At 48.2% G+C, this 22551-nt stretch overlaps 1 protein-coding gene across 1 annotated transcript in view; it reads left to right on the top strand.

Moving 5' to 3' along the window:
- The window catches only part of LOC135515718 (ankyrin repeat and sterile alpha motif domain-containing protein 1B-like), a 358368-nt gene extending 339018 nt beyond the window's left edge, over positions 1–19350 (top strand). Inside the window, 8 exon segments of the mRNA XM_064939410.1 lie at positions 488–559; positions 7721–7806; positions 8950–9087; positions 10888–10897; positions 11031–11198; positions 15911–16039; positions 16761–16852; positions 18059–19350. Coding sequence (XP_064795482.1) covers positions 488–559; positions 7721–7806; positions 8950–9087; positions 10888–10897; positions 11031–11198; positions 15911–16039; positions 16761–16852; positions 18059–18107 — 744 coding nt within the window. The 3' untranslated portion in view covers positions 18108–19350.
- Positions 19351–22551: the final 3201 nt, after the last annotated feature.

The following is a 22551-nucleotide window of genomic DNA, read 5'->3' as shown; positions in this document are numbered from 1 at the left end:
TTGGGGCTTTTAGCTCTCAAATCAACAGTGGGCGCGCTGAGCAGTTAATCGTACAGCCATTACATCCCTTTAGCCCTAATGTCCCCGTAAGTACTGTCCCCATAAACACCACATTTATTAAATTTGGTCTGCGTCCTCACGAACCAGGTCCTCACTTATTGACCTCCCCACTTTGCACATTTCCTGCCCGCCCCAGCCCTGTTTACACTCCTCTGGGGATTTCCAGGTTGTTTTAATCACATCAGAAAGCACTGCGTTATTATGCGGCTGGCTGGCTAGCTGCAACACACACAGCAAGTGAAGTCATCATCTCAGCAGAATATTGTTGTTTTCTTCCAAATTGAAGTATTAGACTTTTGGGAGTTTAGTTATTTGATCATTTAAGTTTCCATCTTACATTGAATGATTCTATGATCCTTCATGTGTCTGTCTAATAGCCCTAGGATGGAATGTGAACATGAGCGTTGTTTACCTTTGTCTCTGACAGTACCTGGGCTCTATGCTGGTGAAAGAGCTGAGAGGAACAGAGTCAACACAAGACGCCTGCTCCAAGATGAGGGTAAGAGGGCCCGGCACATCACTACCACCCAGAGAGAGAAACTAGGGCCACTTTAACCACCACTGTAGTGTCATTTTTAACCTGGATTCATTTACATTTACATTTAAGTCATTTAGCAGACGCTCTTATCCAGAGCGACTTACAAATTGGTGAATTCACCTTCTGACATCCAGTGGAACAGCCACTTTACAATAGTGCATCTAAATCATTAAGGGGGGGGGAGGTGAGAAGGATTACTTATCCTATCCTAGGTATTCCTTGAAGAGGTGGGGTTTCAGGTGTCTCCGGAAGGTGGTGATTGACTCCGCTGTCCTGTCGTCGTGAGGGAGTTTGTTCCACCATTGGGGGCCAGAGCTAACAGTTTTGACTGGGCTGAGCGGGAACTGTACTTCCTCAGTGGTAGGGAGGCGAGCAGGCCAGAGGTGGATGAACGCAGTGCCCTTGCTTGGGTGTAGGGCCTGATCAGAGCCTGGAGGTACTGCGTCCGTTCCCCTCACAGCTCCGTAGGCAAGCACCATGGTCTTGTCGGATGCGAGCTTCTTTACTGGAAGCCAGTGGAGAGATGGAGGATGACTTGAGAGAACTTTAAGGTTGAACACCAGACGGGCTGCGGCGTTCTGGATGAGTTGTAGGGGTTTAATGGCACAGGCAGGGAGCCCAGCCAACAGTCATTAGTAATCCAGACGGGAGATGACAAGTGCCTGGATTAGGACCTGCGCCGCTTCCTGTGTGAGGCAGGGTCGTACTCTGCGGATGTTGTAGAGCATGAACCTACATTATACGGGCCACCGCCATGATGTTGGTTGAGAACGACAGGGTGTTGTCCAGGATCACGCCAAGGTTCTTAGCGCTCTGGGAGGAGGACACAATGGAGTTGTCAACCGTGATGGCTTTATCATGGAACGGGCAGTCCTTCCCCGGGAGGAAGAGCAGCTCCGTCTTGCCGAGGTTCAGCTCTGAGGTGGTGATCCGTCATCCACACTGATATGTCTGCCAGACATGCAGAGATGCGATTATACCTGGTCATCAGAAGGGGAAAGGAGAAGATTAATTGTGTTTCGTCTGCATAGCAATGATAGGAGAGACCATGTGAGGTTATGACAGAGCCAAGTGACTTGGTGTATAGCGAGAATAGGAGAGGGCCTAGAACAGAGCCCTGGGGGACACCAGTGGTGAGAGCGCGTTATTAGGAGACAGATTCTCGCCATGCCACCTGGTAGGAGCGACCTGTCAGGTAGGACGAATCCAAGCGTGGGCCGCGTCAGATGCCCAACTCGGAGAGGGTGGAGAGGAGGATCTGATGGTTCACAGTATCGAAGGCAGCCGATAGGTCTAGAAGGATGAGAGCAGAGGAGAGAGTTAGCTTTAGCAGTGCGGAGCGCCTCCGTGATGCAGAGAAGAGCAGTCTCAGTTGAATGACTAGTCTTGAAACCTGACTGATTTGGATCAAGAAGGTCATTCTCAGAGATAGCGGGAGAGCTGGCCAAGGACGGCACGTTCAAGAGTTTTGGAGAGAAAAGAAAGAAGGGATACTGGTCTGTAGTTGTTGACATCGGAGGGATCGAGTGTAGGTTTTTTCAGAAGGGGTGCAACTCTCGCTCTCTTGAAGACGGAAGGGACGTAGCCAGCGGTCAGGGATGAGTTGATGAGCGAGGTGAGGTAAGGAGAAGGTCCCCGGAAATGGTCTGGAGGAGAGAGGAGGGGATAGGGTCGACGGGCAGGTTGTTGGGCGGCCGGCCGTCACAAGAAGCGAGATTTCATCTGGAGAGAGAGGGGAGAAAGAGGTCAGAGCACAGGGTAGGGCAGTGTGAGCAGAACCAGCGGTGTCGTTTGACTTAGCAAACGAGGATCGGATGTCGTCGACCTTCTTTTCAAAATGGTTGACGAAGTCATCTGCAGAGAGGGAGGAGGGGGGAGGGGGAGGAGGATTCAGGAGGGAGGAGAAGGTGGCAAAGAGCTTCCTAGGGTTAGAGGCAGATGCTTGGAATTTAGAGTGGTAGAAAGTGGCTTTAGCAGCAGAGACAGAGGAGGAAAATGTAGAGAGGAGGGAGTGAAAGGATGCCAGGTCCGCAGGGAGGCGAAGTTTTCCTCCATTTCCGCTCGGCTGCCCGGAGCTCTGTTCTGTGAGCTCGCAATGAGTCCTCGAGCCACGGAGCGGGAGGGGAGGACCGAGCCGGCCTGGAGGATAGGGGACATAGAGAGTCAAAGGATGCAGAAAGGGAAGAGAGGAGGGTTGAGGAGGCAGAGTCAGGAAAAGGTTGGAGAAGGTATGAGCAGAGGGAAGAGATGATAGGATGGAAGAGGAAAGAGTAGCGGGGGAGAGAGAGCGAAGGTTGGGACGGCGCGATACCATCCGAGTAGGGGCAGTGTGGGAAGTGTTGGATGAGAGCGAGAGGGAAAAGGATACAAGGTAGTGGTCGGAGACTTGGAGGGGAGTTGCAGTGAGGTTAGTGGAAGAACAGCATCTAGTAAAGATGAGGTCGAGCGTATTGCCTGCCTTGTGAGTAGGGGGGGAAGGTGAGAGGGTGAGGTCAAAAGAGGAGAGGAGTGGAAAGAAGGAGACAGAGAGGAATGAGTCAAAGGTAGACGTGGGGAGGTTAAAGTCGCCCAGGACTGTGAGAGGTGAGCCGTCCTCAGGAAAGGAGCTTATCAAGGCATCAAGCTCATTGATGAACTCTCCGAGGGAACCTGGAGGGCGATAAATGATAAGAATGTTAAGCTTGAAAGGGCTGGTAACTGTGACAGCATGGAATTCAAAGGAGGCGATAGATAGATGGGTAAGGGGAGAGAGAGAATGACCACTTGGGAGAGATGAGGATCCCGGTGCCACCACCCCGCTGACCAGAAGCTCTCGGGTGTGCGAGAACACGTGGGCGGACGAAGAGAGAGCAGTAGGAGTAGCAGTGTTATCTGTGGTGATCCATGTTTCCGTCAGTGCCAGGAAGTCGAGGGACTGGAGGGAGGCATAGGCTGAGATGAACTCTGCCTTGTTGGCCGCAGATCGGCAGTTCCAGAGGCTACCGGAGACCAGGAACTCCACGTGGTCGTGCGCGCTGGGACCACCAGATTAGGGTGGCCGCGGCCACGCGGTGTGGAGCGTTTGTATGGTCTGTGCAGAGAGGAGAGAACAGGGATAGATAGACACATAGTTAACAGGGTACAGAAGAGGCTACGCTAATGCAAAGGAGATTGGAATGACAAGTGGACTACATGTCTCGAATGTTCAGAAAGTTAAGCTTACGTAGCAAGAATCTTATTGACTAAAATGATTGAAATGATACAGTACTGCTGGAGTAGGCTAGCTGGTAGTGGCTGCGATGTTGACACTACACTAATCAAGTCGTTCCGTCGAGTGTAATAGTTTCTACAGTGCTGCTATTCGGGGCTAGCTGGCTAGCTAGCAAGGTTGATTGCGTTCCGTTACTTTAAAAGAACGACAATAGCTGGCTGGCTAACCTAGAAAATCGCTCTAGGCTACACAATTGTCTTAGATACAAAGACGGCTATGTAGCTAGCTAGCTACGATCAAACAAAACAAACCGTTGTACTGTAATAGTTACTACAGTGCTGCTATTCGGGGGCTAGCTGGCTAGCTACGTTAGAAGAACGACAATAGCTGGCCAGCTAACCTAGAAAATCGCTCTAGGCTACACAATTGTCTTAGATACAAAGACGGCTATGTAGCTAGCTAGCTACGATCAAACAAAACAAACCGTTGTACTGTAATAGTTACTACAGTGCTGCTATTCGGGGCTAGCTGGCTAGCTACGTTAGAAGAACGACAATAGCTGGCCAGCTAACCTAGAAAATCGCTCTAGACTACACAATTGTCTTAGATACAAAGACGGCTATGTAGCTGGCTAGCTACGATCAAACAAATCAAACCGTTGTACTGTAATGAAGTGAAATGAAAATGTGATACTACCTGTGGAGCGACGCGGAATGTTGACCGGGTAGTTGGAGTTCAATTCAGAGGTTGGCTAGCTGTTGGCTAGCTAGCTAGCAGCATTTCCTACGTTAAGGACGACAAATAGCTGGCTAGCTAACCTCGGTAAATTAAGATAATCACTCTAAGTCTACACACTCTAAACTGCACAATTATCTTGGATACGAAGACAACTATGTAGCTAGCTGACACTACGCTAATCGAGTCCCTCAGTTGAGTGTAATAGTTTCTACAGTGCTAGTCTGGATGTCCCTAGCTGCTTAGCTAGCTGCTGGGCAGATACGTTAGGACGACGAAATACGATAATTATGCAATTGTCGTTGATACAAAGACGGCTATGTAGCTGGCTAAGAAGAAATTGCTAAGATTAGACAAATCAAACCGTTGTACTATAACGAAATGTAATGAAAAGTTATACTACCTGCCCGAAGTGTAGATGCGACCGCTCTCTCCAACCGGAACCGGAAATTCACCTCCATCTATTTTATTGTCTTTCACTTTCACTCACCTTCTCATTTCACCCCTCTCTCTCACTCTCTGTGTCTCTCTCTGTCTCTGTCTCTCTCTCTGTCTCTCTCTCTGTCTCTCTCTTTGTCTCTCTGTCTCTGTCTTTGTCTCTCTGTCACAGTCTCTCTCTGTCTGTCTCTGTCTCTCTCTCTGTCTCTCTCTGTCTCTCTCTCTCTCTGTCTCTCTCTCTCTCTCTCTCTCTCTCTCTCTGTCTCTCTCTGTCTCTGTCTCTCTCTGTCTCTGTCTGTCTCTGTCTTTGTCTCTCTGTCTGTCTCTGTCTTTGTCTCTCTGTCTTTGTCTCTCTGTCTTTGTCTCTCTGTCTTTGTGTCTCTGTCTCTCTGTCTCTCTCTCGTTACTGCAGTGAGGAAGCAGACTATTAATATGTGTAATGTCCTTTCTCCTCCTCATCTTTATCTCTTTGGTCACATCTGAGGAGAGCAGAACAATGGGAGAAGGGAAAGAAACATCTCTGTCACCTCTAGAGCAGGTGATAGTAAGTCTCCCCCTGGGAATAGAACCTCTCCTGTCAGACTTCCCTCTGATAGTAAGTCCGCCTGGGAATAGAAAGAAACCCCCTGCCGCTCTCAGACTCCCCAGGTCTCTACCTCTCCCTCTCCCATTCCCTCTCTTTACCTCCCCCCTGCCCCCTCTTTCTACCTCTCCCTCTCCCCTTCCCTCTCTCTACCTCTCCCAGGTGATAGTAATCTCCCTCTGGGAATTCCCTCTCTCTACCTCCCCCTCTCCCTCTCCCTCTCCCCTTCCCTCTCTCTACCTCCCTCTCCCCCTCCCTCTCTCGGTTTATCTTGATCTGCCAAAACGATTGATGATGTTGTTTTTATTGTCAGACTTCAAGGGTCATTACATTTGGAGCTCCGCTCTAGATGTAACTACTGTACCTGTGTCAGACTAGAGCCCCTTCCTCTTTCTCTCTATATTTCCATGCTTGTGGACACAGTATCAACATAGTCCATATGCATATGTAATTCCAGGTGATAGTAAGTCTGTCTTTGTGTCTCGCAGCGCATGCGTTTGACTAGGCCCTCATAAGCCTGTGGGATCTTGACAGGGAACTGCTGCACTAGAAATATGCTGATGTTGAAGAAACTCAGAGAGTGAGAGCAGGGGGGGGGTGCAGGGGGTTTGGGAAGGAGAGAGAGGAGGAGAGGAATTCAAACAGGATCTGTTGAATATATGAAACCCTGACAGGTGGAATAATGGTACTAGGGTGATAGTGATTTAAACATCATTCTGCTGCGGACAGAGCAGGTGATAGCGGGAGAAGGAATAGAAAGAAACATGCCACTGTCAGACTAGAGCAGGTGATAGTAAGTCTGGGTGGGAATAGAAAGAAACATGCCGCTGTCAGACTAGAGCAGGTGATAGTAAGTCTGGGTGGGAATAGAAAGAAACATGCCGCTGTCAGACTAGAGCAGGTGATAGTAAGTCTGGGTGGGAATAGAAAGAAACATGCCGCTGTCAGACTAGAGCAGGTGATAGTAAGTCTGGGTGGGAATAGAAAGAAACATGCCGCTGTCAGACTAGAGCAGGTGATAGTAAGTCTGGGTGGGAATAGAAAGAAACATGCTGCTGTCAGACTAGAGCAGGTGATAGTAAGTCTGGGTGGGAATAGAAAGAAACATGCGGACTAGATCGGTGATAGTAAGTCTGTCAGACTAGAGCAGGTGATAGTAAGTCTGGGTGGGAATAGAAAGAAACATGCCACTGTCAGACTAGAGCAGGTGATAGTAAGTCTGGGTGGGAATAGAAAGAAACATGCTGCTGTCGGACTAGATCGGTGATAGTAAGTCTGGGTGGGAATAGAAAGAAACTTGCCGCTGTCAGACTAGAGCAGGTGATAGTAAGTCTGGGTGGGAATAGAAAGAAACATGCTGCTGTCGGACTAGATCGGTGATAGTAAGTCTGGGTGGGAATAGAAAGAAACATGCTGCTGTCGGACTAGATCGGTGATAGTAAGTCTGGTTGGGAATAGAAAGAAGAAAGGAATATAGGAGGAATATTTATGGGTTGAAAGCTGATAGTTTTATTGGACCTCCAAGGGGGAAATCTATACGTTTTGAAAATGTCATTTGCGCCCATTGTTTTCCATAAGTCACGGGGTAACCTTTGAACTTTGAGAAGATTGGAATTGATTCTGCTAGTAAAGAGGAGAGTGTGCTGATAGTCTGGCTCTCTCTGTGCAGTGATCTCATCCCCATCTCCCTCTTTTTCTGCTTAGTTATAAGCTTGTGTTGATTTCATCTTTCTCTCTCTCTCTTCCCACCCCTTCCCTCTTATTCTATCTCGTTATAAGCTTTGTTGAGCTCTCATCTCTATCTGTCCCCACTGGGGTTGCACAATTCCGAGAACTTTCAATAAATTCCCTGCCTTTCCCGAAATCCCGGTTTGAGGATTCACAGAATCAGGAGGGAATAAGTCGTAAATCCAGAATCCTCCAACCCAGGATCTCTGAAAAGAAAACGGAATTTATTGAAAGTTTTGCAACCGTAGTTCCCACTCTCTCTAAAATGGTATCATATTGTGAAGAGATTCTTATTGTATGGTTTTATCGTTCTGCTGTGGAGGGAGACGGTGAGGCCGTCTTGTTAGCCTTGTGTTGGTGGCCATCATTAGTCTAATTGACATCAAGTGTTAACTCAGACTCCTCTTTTCCCCCTCTTTCTCTCTCCGTCTCTCTCTCCACTCTACAGAAGTCTACAGAACAGATGAAGAAAGTCCCGACCATTGTTCTGTCCGTCTCCTACAAGGGAGTCAAGTTCATCGATGCTACAAACAAGGTGAGAGGCTTTCTTTCCTCCTGAACCATTACTGAGAGTAAGAACTGAACAGCACCGGGTGGAAGCACCATTACTGAGAGTAAGAACTGAACAGCACCGGGTGGAAGCACCATTACTGAGAGTAAGAACTGAGCAGCACCGGGTGGAAGCACCATTACTGAGAGTAAGAACTGAACAGCACCGGGTAGAAGCACCATTACTGAGAGTAAGAACTGATCAGCACCGGGTGGAAGCACCATTACTGAGAGTAAGAACTGAACAGCACCGGGTGGAAGCACCATTACTGAGAGTAAGAACTGAACAGCACCGGGTGGAAGCACCATTACTGAGAGTAAGAACTGAACAGCATCGGGTGGAAGCACCATTACTGAGAGTAAGAACTGAACAGCACTGGGTGGAAGCACCATTACTGAGAGTAAGAACTGAACAGCACAGCACCGGGTGGAAGCACCATTACTGAGAGTAAGAACTGAACAGCACCGGGTGGAAGCACCATTACTGAGAGTAAGAACTGAACAGCACCGGGTGGAAGCACCATTACTGAGAGTAAGAACTGAACAGCACTGGGTGGAAGCAAAAAGAGTAACAACTGAACAGCAGTTTGGACAAGATGAATAGTGAACTTCCATCACATAAAGCACCATTACTGAGAGTAAAACTGATCTCCAACCCATTACTCAAATTCAAATTCAAATTCAAGCTGCTTTATTGGCATGAAAAAGCATTGTGTCAATATTGCCAAAAGAACAACAATGTATACAATATACATTGTAAGAAAATTATAAATGATAGCAAATATAAAATATAAAACAGTGTAGTAAATAATAATACAAAATTAAATACAAAAATAATAACAATAAAATGGTAACAGTCAATAGTAGAAAGAACTAAAAATAAAATCAAACTATGGAAAATGAAACTATAACTAACTTATAACTAAATAACACCTTACTGTCTCAGCACTGGAAGCCTTACTTAAGAACTGAACTGTACCTGGAAGCACCATTACTGAGAGTAAGAACTGAACAGCCCTCCCCCCTCTGGAAGCACCATTACTGAGAGTAAGAACTGAACTCACTCCCAGCACCATTACTGAGAGTAAGAACTTCCCCCTGTCTCTCCCATTACTGTCTCTCTCTCTGGAACATCATTACTGAGCATGAGATCCGAACATCATCATGTGCGGCACCAGGACTGAGGATCTGTCCACGTTGGAAGCACATCACCAAAGACCTCAAGTCCAGCCACCACTACTGCCATGTCTTCACTGCCTTCTGAACGTGGTGGAGTCACCATTACTGTCTGAACTGAGGAGGTCGAAGCACCATGGTGAGTCACACAAGCACTATTACTGTGAGGAAGAACTGAACAGCACGTGGTGAAGTCACCATTACTGTCTGTAAGGAGGTCGCACCGTGGTGAGTCACACCATGTACTGTGAGGAGGTCGAACGCACCGGTGAGTCACACACACTGAGAGTAAGAACTGAACAGACCGGTGAGGTCGCACGTGGTGAGTCACACACACTGTCTGTGAGGAGGTCGACGTGGTGAGTCAAGAACACACACCGGGTGTCTGAGAGGAAGTCTGAACAGCACTGGGTGGAAGTCACAAAACTGTCATTGGCAGTTTCACAAGATGAACAGTGAACTTCCATCACATAAGCTGTCTGTGAAGATCTCCAACCCTCTCTCAGTTCAAATTCAAATTCACTGTCTTTATTGGAGGTCGAACATGGTGAGTCAAACAACACTGTCTATAGGAGGTAACAAAATTACAAATGATGAGTCAAATATACTGTATAAAAGTGTAGGAAATAATAACAATAAAATGAGTCACACACTGTCTGTGAGGAGGTCAAACTATGGAAAATGAAACTATAACAACTTATAACAAATAACTGTCTGTCTGTCTCACTCGACTTGGTGAGTCACACACCCCCCTCTGTGAGGAGGTCGACGTGGTGAGTCACACACACTGTCTCCTTCCTTCCCCCTGTCTCTCCCTTTGTCACTCTCTGTCTGTGAGGATGAGATCCGTAACATCTGAGTGCGGCCCAGGATCCTGTCTGTCCACGGCCTACATCACCAAAGACCTCAAGTCCAGCCACCACTACTGCCATGTCTGTTCGAGGAGGTGAGTCACACACACTGTCTGTGAGAAGGTCGACGTGGTGAGTCACACACACTGTCTGTGAGGAGGTCGACGTGGTGAGTCACACACACTGTCTGTGAGGAGGTCGACGTGGTGAGTCACACACACTGTCTGTGAGGAGGTCGACGTGGTGAGTCACACACACTGTCTGTGAGGAGGTCGACGTGTGAGTCACACACACTGTCTGTGAGGAGGTCGACGTGGTGAGTCACACACACTGTCTGTGAGGAGGTCGACGTGGTGAGTCACACACACTGTCTGTGAGGAGGTCGACGTGGTGAGTCACACACACTGTCTGTGAGTCAGTCTGTGAGGAGGTCGACGTGGTGAGTCACACACACTGTCTGTGAGGAGGTCTGTGAGGACGTGTCTGTGTGAGTCTGTTGAGTCACACACACTGTCTGTGAGTCTTGAGTCAGGAGGTCGACGTGGTGAGTCACACACACTGTCTGTGAGGAGGTCGACGTGGTCACACACACTGTCTGTGAGGAGGTCATCACACACACTGTCTGTGAGGAGGTCGACGTGGTGAGTCACACACACTGTCTGTGAGGAGGTCGAGGTGAGTCACACACACTGTCTGTGAGGTGAGTCACACACACTGTCTGTGAGGTCGAGTGTGAGTGGCAATAGAGTCACACACTGTCTGTGAGGAGGTCGACGTGGTGAGTCACACACACTGTCTGTGAGGAGGTCGACGTGGTGAGTCACACACACTGTCTGTGAGGAGGTCGACGTGGTGAGTCACACACACTGTCTGTGAGGAGGTCGACGTGGTGAGTCACACACACTGTCTGTGAGGAGGTCGACGTGGTGATTCTCACACACACACGCACACACAGCATCCTCTGTCTGTGAGGGGGACAAGTGTCTTTATTAATTAGTTACTTCCTGGTTTGAGAACTACTGTTATGATGAAATGGCAGATTTGACATAGTGTGTGTTTGCATGTGTGTGCGTGCTCATACATGCGTAACATTACATGCGTATATGTGTGTGTGTGTTTATGACATTTTGTGTGCGTGTGTGTGTGCATGTGTGCGTGCGTGTTTGTGTGTGTTTATAACAGAACCTGGCGTATGAGATCATCCTGACCCTGGGCCAGGCCTTTGAAGTAGCCTACCAGCTGGCCCTACAGGCCAGGAAGAGTGGCCATGGCTCCTCCACGCTGCCAGAGAGCTTTGACATCAAGCCCAACAAGCCCGTCCCCAAGCCCCGCGTCAACATCCGCAAGTCTGTGAGTAATGACACTAGTTTATACCCTCCGTTTAACCTTTACCCTCTAATGCAACTTCCACCACGACCTCTCGCCTTTGTGTGTGTGTGTGTGTGTGTGTGTGTGTGTGTGTGTGTGTGTGTGTGTGTGTGTGTGTGTGTGTGTGTGTGTGTGTCTTGGCCACACTGAGCTTGTAGTGTAGGTCGGAGGTGAGGTGTAGGTCGAAGGTGTAGGTCAGGTGCAGGTCGGAGGTGTAGTGGAGGTGCAGGTCGGAGGTGTAGTGGAGGTGCAGGTCGGAGGGTGTAGTGGAGGTGCAGGTCGGAGGGTGTAGTGGAGGTGCAGGTCGGAGGTGCAGGTCGGAGGTGTAGTGGAGGTGTAGGTCGGAGGTGTAGTGGAGGTGCAGGTCGGAGGTGTAGTGGAGGTGCAGGTCGGAGGTGTAGTGGAGGTGCAGGTCGGAGGTGTAGTGGAGGTGCAGGTCGGAGGTGTAGTGGAGGTGCAGGTCGGAGGTGTAGTGGAGGTGCAGGTCGGAGGTGTAGTGGAGGTGCAGGTCGGAGGTGTAGTGGAGGTGCAGGTCGGAGGTGTAGTGGAGGTGCAGGTCGGAGGTGTAGTGGAGGTGCAGGTCGGAGGTGTAGTGGAGGTGCAGGTCGGAGGTGTAGTGGAGGTGCAGGTCGGAGGTGTAGTGGAGGTGCAGGTCGGAGGTGTAGTGGAGGTGCAGGTCGGAGGTGTAGTGGAGGTGCAGGTCGGAGGTGTAGTGGAGGTGTAGGTCGGAGGTGTAGTGGAGGTGCAGGTCGGAGGTACAAGTCGGAGGTGTAGTGGAGGTGTAGTGGAGGTGTAGGTCGGAGGTGTAGTGGAGTTGCAGGTCGGAGGTGTAGGTCGGAGGTGTAGGTCGGAGGTGTAGTGGAGGTGCAGGTCGGAGGTGTAGTGGAGTTGCAGGTCGGAGGTGTAGTGGAGGTGTAGGTCGGAGGTGTAGGTCGGAGGTGTAGTGGAGGTGCAGGTCGGAGGTGTAGGTCGGAGGTGTAGTGGAGGTGCAGGTCGGAGGTACAAGTCGGAGGTGTAGTGGAGGTGCAGGTCGGAGGTGTAGTGGAGGTGCAGGTCGGAGGTGTAGTGGAGTTGCAGGTCGGAGGTGTAGTGGAGGTGTAGTGGAGGTGCAGGTCGGAGGTGTAGTGGAGGTGCAGGTCGGAGGTGTAGTGGAGGTGCAGGTCGGAGGTGTAGTGGAGATGTAGTGGAGGTGCAGGTCGGAGGTGTAGTGGAGGTGTAGTGGAGGTGCAGGTCGGAGGTGTAGTGGAGGTGTAGTGGAGGTGCAGGTCGGAGGTGTAGTGGAGGTGTAGTGGAGGTGTAGTGGAGGTGCAGGTCGGAGGTGTAGTGGAGGTGTAGTGGAGGTGTAGTGGAGGTGCAGGTCGGAGGTGTAGTGGAGTTGCAGGTCGGAGGTGTAGTGGAGGTGTAGTGGAGGTGCAGGTCGGAGGTGTAGTGGAGGTGCAGGTCGGAGGTGTAGTGGAGGTGCAGGTCGGAGGTGTAGTGGAGATGTAGATCGGAGCTGTAGTGTGGTTCAGCAGTGTAGATCGGAGGTGTAGATCGGAGCTGTAGTGGAGGTGCAGGTCGTAGGTGTAGTGGAGGTGTAGATCGGAGCTGTAGTGTGGTTCAGCAGTGTAGATCGGAGGTGTAGTGGAGGTGCAGGTCGGAGATGTAGATCAGAGGTGTAGTAGAGGGTAAGTGAAAGTAAACACCTTTTGCAGAATAATGCATTGAAAGAAAAGGAAGCGTCAGAGTTTACCCACCTATTTTCTGACCACTACATCACTGGTGTAGATGGATGTTTGATCTGTAAAAGACCCACTTTATCTTTCTCTTCCTGCAGTCTCTTACAGCCATGGGTGATTGATGAGGGCTGTTTACATAGAGCTCTGTGGAGCCCAGCCCTGCTCACAATGTGTGAAGTTACCAGAGCCATCTACCCCAGCCACAGTGCCTGTCTGTCAGCCTCCTCTCCCCACAGCCTCCCCTTGTATTCCAGTTCCTGGAGCTTTAAAATAGACCTAGACGGACAGTTAGATGTACCATAGACATGCACTGTACACCACTGGAGCCTGAAAAGCATTATTCTGTATAGTGTTCCCATGTGGATTTACTGGGCTTCATGAGTATGGTCACGGCCCAAATGTGGCACCCTATTCCCTATATATTGCATGTGCCCTGGTCAAACGTAGTGCACTATAAAGGAATAGGATGCCGTTTGGGAAGCATACTATGAGTGAGGTAAGTACTATTTGTGCTGGCTTCTCATGTACAGAACACAGTATTAATGTCCCCTTCCAGAAAGTGAGTCAGGGGACAGGTAAATTGAGTCGGGGGACAGGTAAATTGAGTCGGGGGACAGGTAAATTGAGTCGGGGGACAGGTAAATTGAGTCAGGGGACAGGTAAATTGAGTCGGGGGACAGGTAAATTGAGTCGGGGGACAGGTAAATTGAGTCGGGGGGACAGGTAAATTGAGTCGGGGGACAGGTAGGTAAATTGAGTCGGGGTCGGGGACAGGTAAAGTGAGTCGGGGACAGGTAAAGTGAGTCGGGGGACAGGTAAAGTGAGTCGGGGGACAGGTAAATTGAGTCGGGGGACAGGTAAAGGTAAAGTGAGTCGGGGGACAGGTAAAGTGAGTCGGGGGACAGGTAAAGTGAGTCGGGGACAGGTAAAGTGAGTCGGGGGACAGGTAAAGTGAGTCGGGGGACAGGTAAAGTGAGTCGGGGGACAGGTAAAGTGAGTCGGGGGACAGGTAAAGTGAGTCGGGGGACAGGTAAAGTGAGTCGGGGGACAGGTAAAGTGAGTCGGGGGACAGGTAAAGTGAGTCGGGGGACAGGTAACAGGTAAAGTGAGTCGGGGACAGGTAAAGTGAGTCGGGGACAGGTAAAGTGAGTCGGGGGACAGGTAAAGTGGGGGAGTGGGGGGACAGGTAAAGTGAGTTGGGGGACAGGTAAAGTGAGTCGGGGGACAGGTAAAGTGAGTCAGGGGACAGGTAAAGTGAGTCAGGGGACAGGTAGAGTGACAGGGAACAGCTTTGTCTATCTCTCTGTGCTGTTGGAGGTCATATAATATATGTCGTCATAGTAGTGCTGCTATCTAAAATTGTAATTGTCTTATCTAGTGGGTTGGAGATGAGGTTTTCTTTCCCTCTCTCATCTGTGTGTGTTTGTTTGTGTGTGTGTTCATGTCACAGAGATGATGGAAAATGGTATGACTCCGCTGCTGTTACATTAACCATTAACCGCCTGCCCTGAAAGTGTGTCTTTGTGCATTTGTGTGTGCTTTTGAGCATATGCCTGCATGTGTGTGTGCGCGTGTTTGTGTTGTGTGTGTGTGGGTAATGTAGTTAATGGCTTGTGTAGTGCTGCGGAGGGAACTACAGTGAAGCATGCTGCAGGATTCACTTAATATTCCCTCCAGCAGCTGTTCACAGTCATTATTTTGCAGCACTTCTATGTCTGTGTAAACCCATGGATTACTGTTCCTCCTCCTCCTCTCTCCTTTCCTCCTCCTCTCCTCCTTCTCTCTCCTTTCCTCCTCCTCTCCTCCTTCTCTCTCCTTTCCTCCTCCTCCTCCTCCTCTCTCCTTTCCTCCTCCTCCTCTCCACCTCCTCTCCTCCTCCTCCTCTCCTCCTTCTCCTCCTTTCCTCCTTTCTCTCCTCCTCTCTCCTTTCCTCCTCCTCCTCTCTCCTCCCTCTCTCCTCCTCCTCCTCTCTCCTTTCCTCCACCTCCCCTCCTCCTCTCCTCCTTCTCTCTCCTTTCCTCCTCCTCCTCTCCTCCTTCTCTCTCCTTTCCTCCTCCTCCTCCTCTCCTCTCCTCCTCTCCACCTCCTCTCTCCTTTCCTCCTCCTCCTCTCCTCCTTCTCTCTCATTTCCTCCTCCTTCTCTCTCCTTTCCTCCTCCTCCTCTCCTCCTCTCCTCCTTCTCTCTCCTTTCCTCCTCCTCCTCTCCTCCTTCTCTCTCCTTTCCTCCTCCTCCTCCTCTCCTCCTTCTCTCTCCTTTCCTCCTCTCCTCCTTCTCTCTCCTTTCCTCCTCCTCCTCTCCTCCTCTCCTCCTTCTCTCTCCTTTCCTCCTCCTCCTCTCCTCCTTCTCTCTCCTTTCTTCCTCCTCTCCACCTCCTCTCTCCTTTCCTCCTCCTCCTCTCCACCTCTCCTCCCTCTCTCTCCTTTCCTCCTCCTCCTCTCCTCCTTCTCTCCTCCTCCTCTCCACCTCCTTTCCTCCTTCTCTCTCCTTTCCTCCTCCTCTCCTTCTCTCCTTCTCTTCTCTCCTCTTCTCCTCCTCTCCTCCTCTCTCCTTTCCTCCTGCTCCTCTCCTCTCCTTTCCTCCTACTCTCCTTTTCATCTCCTTCTCTCCTCCTCCTCTCATACTCTCCTCCCCTCCTCTCACCTTTCCTCCTCCTCCTCTTCCTCTCCTCCTCCTCTCCTCTCCTTCTCTCCTCCTCTCCTCCTCCTTCTCTCCTGGTAAGACAGATACGGCTTAGTTTTAAAATCTTCCTCTGTCTTGTCCTCCTTTCTCTACCACATCCTTGTGTGTATGTGTGTTCTTTTGCCTACATGAAATGAAATGTTCCTTTGGTGTGTCCCTGGTGTTTTACCATCGTTGCAGTGGTGTCACTATGGCGTTACCGAACTGTTACCATACGGTTTCAGTGTCGTTGCCGTGCTGTTGCCGAGCAGGCCCCCTTTGACCTCTCTGTGACCTCTATGTTCCTCCCCCTATAGGTCATCATGTACCCCTCTAGCCGTTGGTCGCTGGGTCACATATACACCCCCCACCGGCCTCCTCTCCACCCTCCTCTTCCTCCACCTTCACCACTCCTCCTCCGTCACCCTCACAAAGTTCCCTTTCAGGTCTTCCTCCCTTCTCCTTTCTTTCTTACTCTTGACTGTCTGCTCTCTCTGTTGGTTTTGTCTCCATACACTTTGATCACTCTATAGATCTTTTGTTTGTCTCTGTGGTTGGTCCTGCCTCTGTCAACTCCACTCAGATTGTGTGCGTTCATACATTCTTCCAGTTTCAGCTTTGCAGTGTTCACAGGCAGGGACCCACTCCCCAGATCATTTTTAGTCTATCACGGACCAATGTGGTGGAAGGAAAGCACCCTCGACAACCAGAATGAGCATTTTGATTGGTTGTTGAAAAGTTGACTTTTGAGGGGGGAAGAGCATAGCTTGGTCTTGAACAAGTCATTTTCAGCAATGGGAAGATGTTGTGGGGTTAGAGTACAGTATGGAGATCATTTGTAAATATTATATATTTTATACTGTTTTCTTTCCTCATTAAACTACATTGTGATACGTACATTGATATGAGGCCAACAATATATTTTCAGACCGAAAGCAAGTGCCTCCATATTTAAGTGTTGGTGTGGAAGTCTGTGATCGTGCCTCTCCACTATAACTCTCTCTCTCCTGTTCTCTCTCTCTCTCTCCTGTTCTCTCTCTCCTGTTCTCTCTCTCTTTCTCTCTCTCTCTCTCGACGTATTATTATCCCACTTTTTTCTCTGACAACTTTTAACCAACCCTCTCTCTCTCTCTCTCTCCCTACTCTCACTCCTTCTCCGTCTCTCAGATGGAGCAGCCGTCGATGGAGCAGAAGGGTCATGCCAACGTGCCGTGGATAGTGGAACCAGGGCAGGAGGCCAAGAGAGGAGCGAACACCAAGTATGAGACCACTATTTTCTAATAGCGTATACCACCCGCCTGTCCACTCCTGTGTGTGTGCCTTGCAGAGAGCTGGCCCTCTAGAGGCCCCCAACGGAGCTGCACGGCACGAGCAACCCTCTTATGCGGCGACGTGTGTGACCTCACTGGCCGAAAAACCCACCCCGCCCGCTCCGCCGTTAGCTGCCGCAACCTCTGCATGATGCCGTTTGGCGCTGCGCTGTGTCTCTCTCTCACACACTCCTCTCTCTTGCTCTCTCTCCCCCTCCCTTTCCTTGTCCTGTTGACGCCTTAGCCTGCCTGCAGGGGCGGAGCATGAACTTTAACCCTTGGGGTGATGGTGCACCTCTCTGTCTAGACCTGTAGGGGGCAACAGTCAGTTCTATTTTTCCATTTTCCGTGGTCAGCCCTCCCCGCTTTTGTGTCAGGCAGTCAGTTGGTTGGTCAGTCAATCACTCTTATTCTTTTTCCTGACTGGGGGGGTGGAACCATTTGGTTATATCTCATGTTTTTCCTCTTCCTACTGCTGTTCCTCCACTCCTCGCTTTTCTTTTTTGTCTCTCTTTTTCACTCCTTCGACAAGCTGAATGAGAATATCTAGACCATTATGCTGCTAAGAACCCCACCCCTAACAGTCTTTTTGTCTTTGTTGGTTTTTAGAGCAAAGCCAATTCTCCAGCACTAGGTTTTCGTGCTGATGTTTTGGGGGATTTTGTTGTCCAGTACTGGCAACCCAGAGGAATGTGGAGGGAACATTTGTTTATCAGTTCCATCTAGTTGGAGAGGATAATGGACTGCTGAGAGATGATGTAGCAAATGTTACTTTAAAAAGAAACAACAGACTCCTGTTTTTATCATATATCAGTCTTTGATTTTTACAGCAGATTATTTTTTTTAGACATTTTGAGTGGCAAAGCGTTGTTTGTTTATTTGAGACTAATTGACCTTTGATACAGGGAGGAATTGTTTTTAAACCACACGCTATACCTGTGTCCAGATTGAATTTGTTTAAAATAGGTAATTATTAGATTCATCATTTTCTTTCTATGCTTGTTTTGTTGGGAAATGCTGAAAAGGTTTAGCTTGTGGCTTGTGAGGCGCATGGAGTCCATTTTGGACTGACTGGGAACGAGGGAGGGGCGGGGCCGGTGGATAGGAGGCGGGGTTTGGGGACTCTCTGGATAAGTGGTGTGATCTCATTCGCAGGGCATTGCCGGACACCCATGTCTATTACTGTGGAATGCAAAGAATGTAGCCAGCCTTAAACATGGACCCTCACACACACACAATGCAAAAAGGACTACAAATGTGGACCCTTCTGTCTCTGTGTCAAAGGACTACTAACATGGACACTCTCTAACGAACTTGGTGTTTAAGGTTGATTACAAAACGAGGACATCTTCCCACAAACATTGGACTCATGGCCTAACTGTGTACACACACACACACACACACACAGTTAAGGGACTGCTTAGTAACAGTCGATATGTGAATGTAGACTTTCATTGAAGCAGCCACAACTCGAGCCCCTGTTCTGCATTCAATTGGACCTTGACCTTTGAACTCTATACCACGGTCACCCAAGGTCTGGACTGTAACGGACAAATGTGTGTATTTGAATGGGGACGAGGTAAAGGACTTCTGGTTGGCTCTTTTCCTCTTGTTTAAGTTTTGTTTAACGGTCAATAATACAATAATATGGATAGAATTGGCCGTGCCGGACCACCATGCAACAGGTGAGCCCTGTGCCAAGTGGCATCACAAAGGATGGCTCCGCCTACCTGAGCAAAACACCATCCATCCCAATTAAAGAAATATTCATGTTAATGACGTTTTAAATGTTTCATATGAGAGAATTATCTTACCTTATGATTATTCTTGTGCAATTCTTGTCTTAATGTTACATTATTTTTATATGATATGCTGAAATGAAAAAATCCGGGCTTGAGAATGATTGCCATCCTTTAAAAAAAATCGCATAATAGTTCTATACTGAGAGTGAATGTGTCAGATGGCTCCTCTCATTATTATTATTATTATTAATAACTATTATTATTATTGGTGTGTCCGGTCAACACACCAGTCTGTTTCTCATGGGGCAAGACTCATAACTCCAAGCAGATGGAATATTTTACCACAGTATTTATGTATTCTTTGGATGAATACATAGTCCTCTCTAAATGTACATAGATATTTTGCCAGCTCATTGTTCATACATGTAATGTAGTAAAATATTTACAAAAATAAAGGAATCAAATATTTGCCGCACATCGCACTGGAGACAAGGTACCAAAATGAAAAGGTCAGAGTTGAAAATAAAATCTATGGTTCTAGAGATTGTATTGGGGAGGGCTGGGACAGGGTGATGACATCACTGCTGACTAACTCATGTACGTATGCTTGGGCTTCCAGCACACAGATTTTGTACGTTTTGGTCATTATTTATATCCTTGTAAATCACATGGAATAAACACAACTTGTACAACCATTAATCACCATTGGTCTCCGGGTCTATACTTTACTGGGTTGTAATGTACTGGTTGAGATTATTGTCCTTTTTCATGTCCCATGTTTTATCTGACTCCTTTAATTTTCCAACTTGTACTGATTTTTGTCTGGGAGTGAGTCTCAATTGTATTTCATTGATTCCTCGTGTCGGCTCTCACCTAAAAAAGGCATCTGAGGTTCCTCCCCTTGTACCTTCTCCTCCAATTAATTTTTAGAAGGAGACAGGCAGAGGATGTGACGAATCAAGGAAATACAATTGAGATGCAGCCATATAATTAGTCATTAAAAAACTAGAATGGCATGAACCTTCTTATGATGGGATAAAGGTCAGCCATTTTGGTCAGGGAGTAGGTCAACCATAGTTTGCTTGTGCTTTAATAAGTAATTGTGTAAAATAATTAATTTGAAGAATGTATATGCACTGTAATTTTGGTTAGCTAGCCATCAAGTTTTAGAGGAATGATTCCATAACATATTCAAATTAACTGCCAACATTCCAACCAAACGATGTCAATCCACAGCCATACATACACTGGCTAGAATCAGTTGATGATGGGACTTAGTACATGTTGCCTTTACAACTTGTCTGATGTATGGTCTGTGTACATATATTTTAGAGGCTATTTATAGAGAGAATTGATATAAACTGTATTTATAATTCAATGACTATTTTAGGTTGACAATTTTATTACAATGATATCACATCCATGAAAATCAAATGAAGACATAAGTAAAGTCAGGGTTATGCCTCTGCCATTCATTCCAATTAGACTGGTTTGGATTTCTCCTTGACCCATATGGCTGCCATTTTCACCCCATTCTGGAACAGCCCCTCTATCCATTTAATAGGCTCTTCATAAATGCACCCATGTGATGCACACTTCCTGATGGACTAGCTTTTAACCAATCACCATACACTTCCCTCCTGTCTCCCGTCCACCACAGAAGGCGGAACTTCCCCCTGTTTCCCTTTACCTGGATGTGTGTTTGAAATGGAAGTGCTGTGCTCCTCTTCATTTGTTTGACTTTCTAATTGGATAACTTTTCTGGTTGACATTTTGTCTATCATCTGTTTCCAGCCCTATTCATCCTATTCCATATTGTAGGCAATTTGATGTTACTAGTTATGTGCTTACTGTTGCAGATTATTTACCCTATTTAGTTGAATAAAATATCATCAGCCCAATCGCCTGCGTTTTAATGGACATCCACCACAAGATGCCAGTCGGAGCAGCACCACCACAAGATGCCAGTCGGAGCAGCACCCCCACAAGATGCCAGTCCGAGCAGCACCACCACAAGATGCCAGTCGGAGCAGCACCACCACAAGATGCCAGTCCGAGCAGCACCACCACAAGATGCCAGTCGGAGCAGCACCACCACAAGATGCCAGTCCGAGCAGCACCACCACAAGATGCCACCAGATGCCAGTCAGCACCCCCACAAGATGCCAGTCAAAATCCACCAGTTCCAATGCCAGTCAAAATCAAGGAATTTCATTGACATGAACAATAAGCTGGTTTGACATACTGTACTATTGAACCGAGAGATGTCTTGGGGAAAAACATTACTGCAACAAACAGTTTGAGTGTGATCCCACCCCAATAGTTATGATTATGTTGGTTGTTGTAGACAAAGGTGAAGTGGCAACACTTTACATAACCTGTTAAAATATGGTCGTAACACTCTCTTTTTGACAGTACGTGATAGGCCTATCTGATTTATATGACTGATGTTTATTTTCTTATTCCAAATAAAGTGACACTGGATGGTCATAATGCTTCATGAAAGTTAAAACATGACTGTAAAGAATTCATTACAACAAAGGATTTAAGAAACAAACTTTAAAACAAAGGGAATGTTCTTGACACTTGTGTAGGTGTCATAACCAGCCATAAAATGATGCAATATTTGTCACAACAGCTGTAAATATATGGGTCATGACAGTCTAGTGACAGCTGTTATGACACTGGGTGTCAAGTAAAGTGTTAGCGGTGAGGTACATCCATCCATGCAGGGGTTGACAAACTATCTACAATACACTTTAAACCTGAGGGATTGTATTTATGGAATTGAATTCGTCAGTGTTTGGGATGACCAGACGGTATGGCAAGGAAAGGATGAATATTGTCTAAAAGCTACAGTAAGGAAGAGTTACATAACGACATCATAGGCTTTAACGTGGCACTCTCCTGAACAGGCCCCAGAAGCCAGCAGGTTTCAAGATAAGGAGGAAGCCGCAATGTTTTACAAATGCTTTGGAGTGCATGCCATAAAGCTTTCTCTAGTCTAGGCCATGTGAACATGTATCTAATCACACAAATACAATAAATATAAGTGGAGAGACGGTCCAGCTGATCTACAGCAACAGTGAGAAACAGTAAGCATACAGTGTTCTCATCTGAAGTGTCATAAATCACAATGTACACCCTCAAACCAATTAAACACCTGCATCAAAGTGTCTTTGTATGGTGGATTTTACACATACATTTGTCATAGGACTTTCCCCAGAAACCCAGACTCAGACCACCAACTCCCCCAGAAACCCAGACCACCAACTCCCCCAGAAACCCAGATCAGACCACCTCCCCCAGAAACCCAGATCAGACCACCAACTCCCCCAGAAACCCAGACCAGACCAACTCCCCCAGAAACCCAGACTCAGACCACCTCCCCAGAAACCCAGACTCAGACCACCAACTCCTCCAGAAACCCAGACTCAGACCACCAACTCCCCCAGAAACCCAGACTCAGACCACCAACTCCCCAGAAACCCAGACTCAGACCACCAACTCCCCCAGAAACCCAGACACAGACCACCAACTCCCCCAGAAACCCAGACTCAGACCACCAACTCCCCCAGAAACCCAGACTCAGACCACCAACTCCCCCACCAACTCCCCAGAAACCCAGACTCAGACCACCAACTCCCCTCCCCCAGAAACCCAGACTCAGACCACCAACTCCCCAGAAACCCAGACCAAACCACCAACTCCCCAGAAACCCAGACTCAGACCACCAACTCCCCCAGAAACCCAGACTCAGACCACAAACTCCCCCAGAAGCAACAGGCCTGTGGTAGAGACCCATCAAACTCAGGCCATCAACATTTACAGCAAGTTTTTCAAAGGCAGAGTGAGGGTTCGTTCCACACCATAAACCCCTGCAATGAGTCGGCCATGCTGCAGTCA

The sequence above is a fragment of the Oncorhynchus masou genome, chromosome 27 (assembly GCF_036934945.1).
Source record: "Oncorhynchus masou masou isolate Uvic2021 chromosome 27, UVic_Omas_1.1, whole genome shotgun sequence".
NCBI classification, from domain to species: Eukaryota; Metazoa; Chordata; class Actinopteri; order Salmoniformes; family Salmonidae; genus Oncorhynchus; species Oncorhynchus masou.
This window is presented reverse-complemented; position numbering and strand designations above follow the sequence as displayed.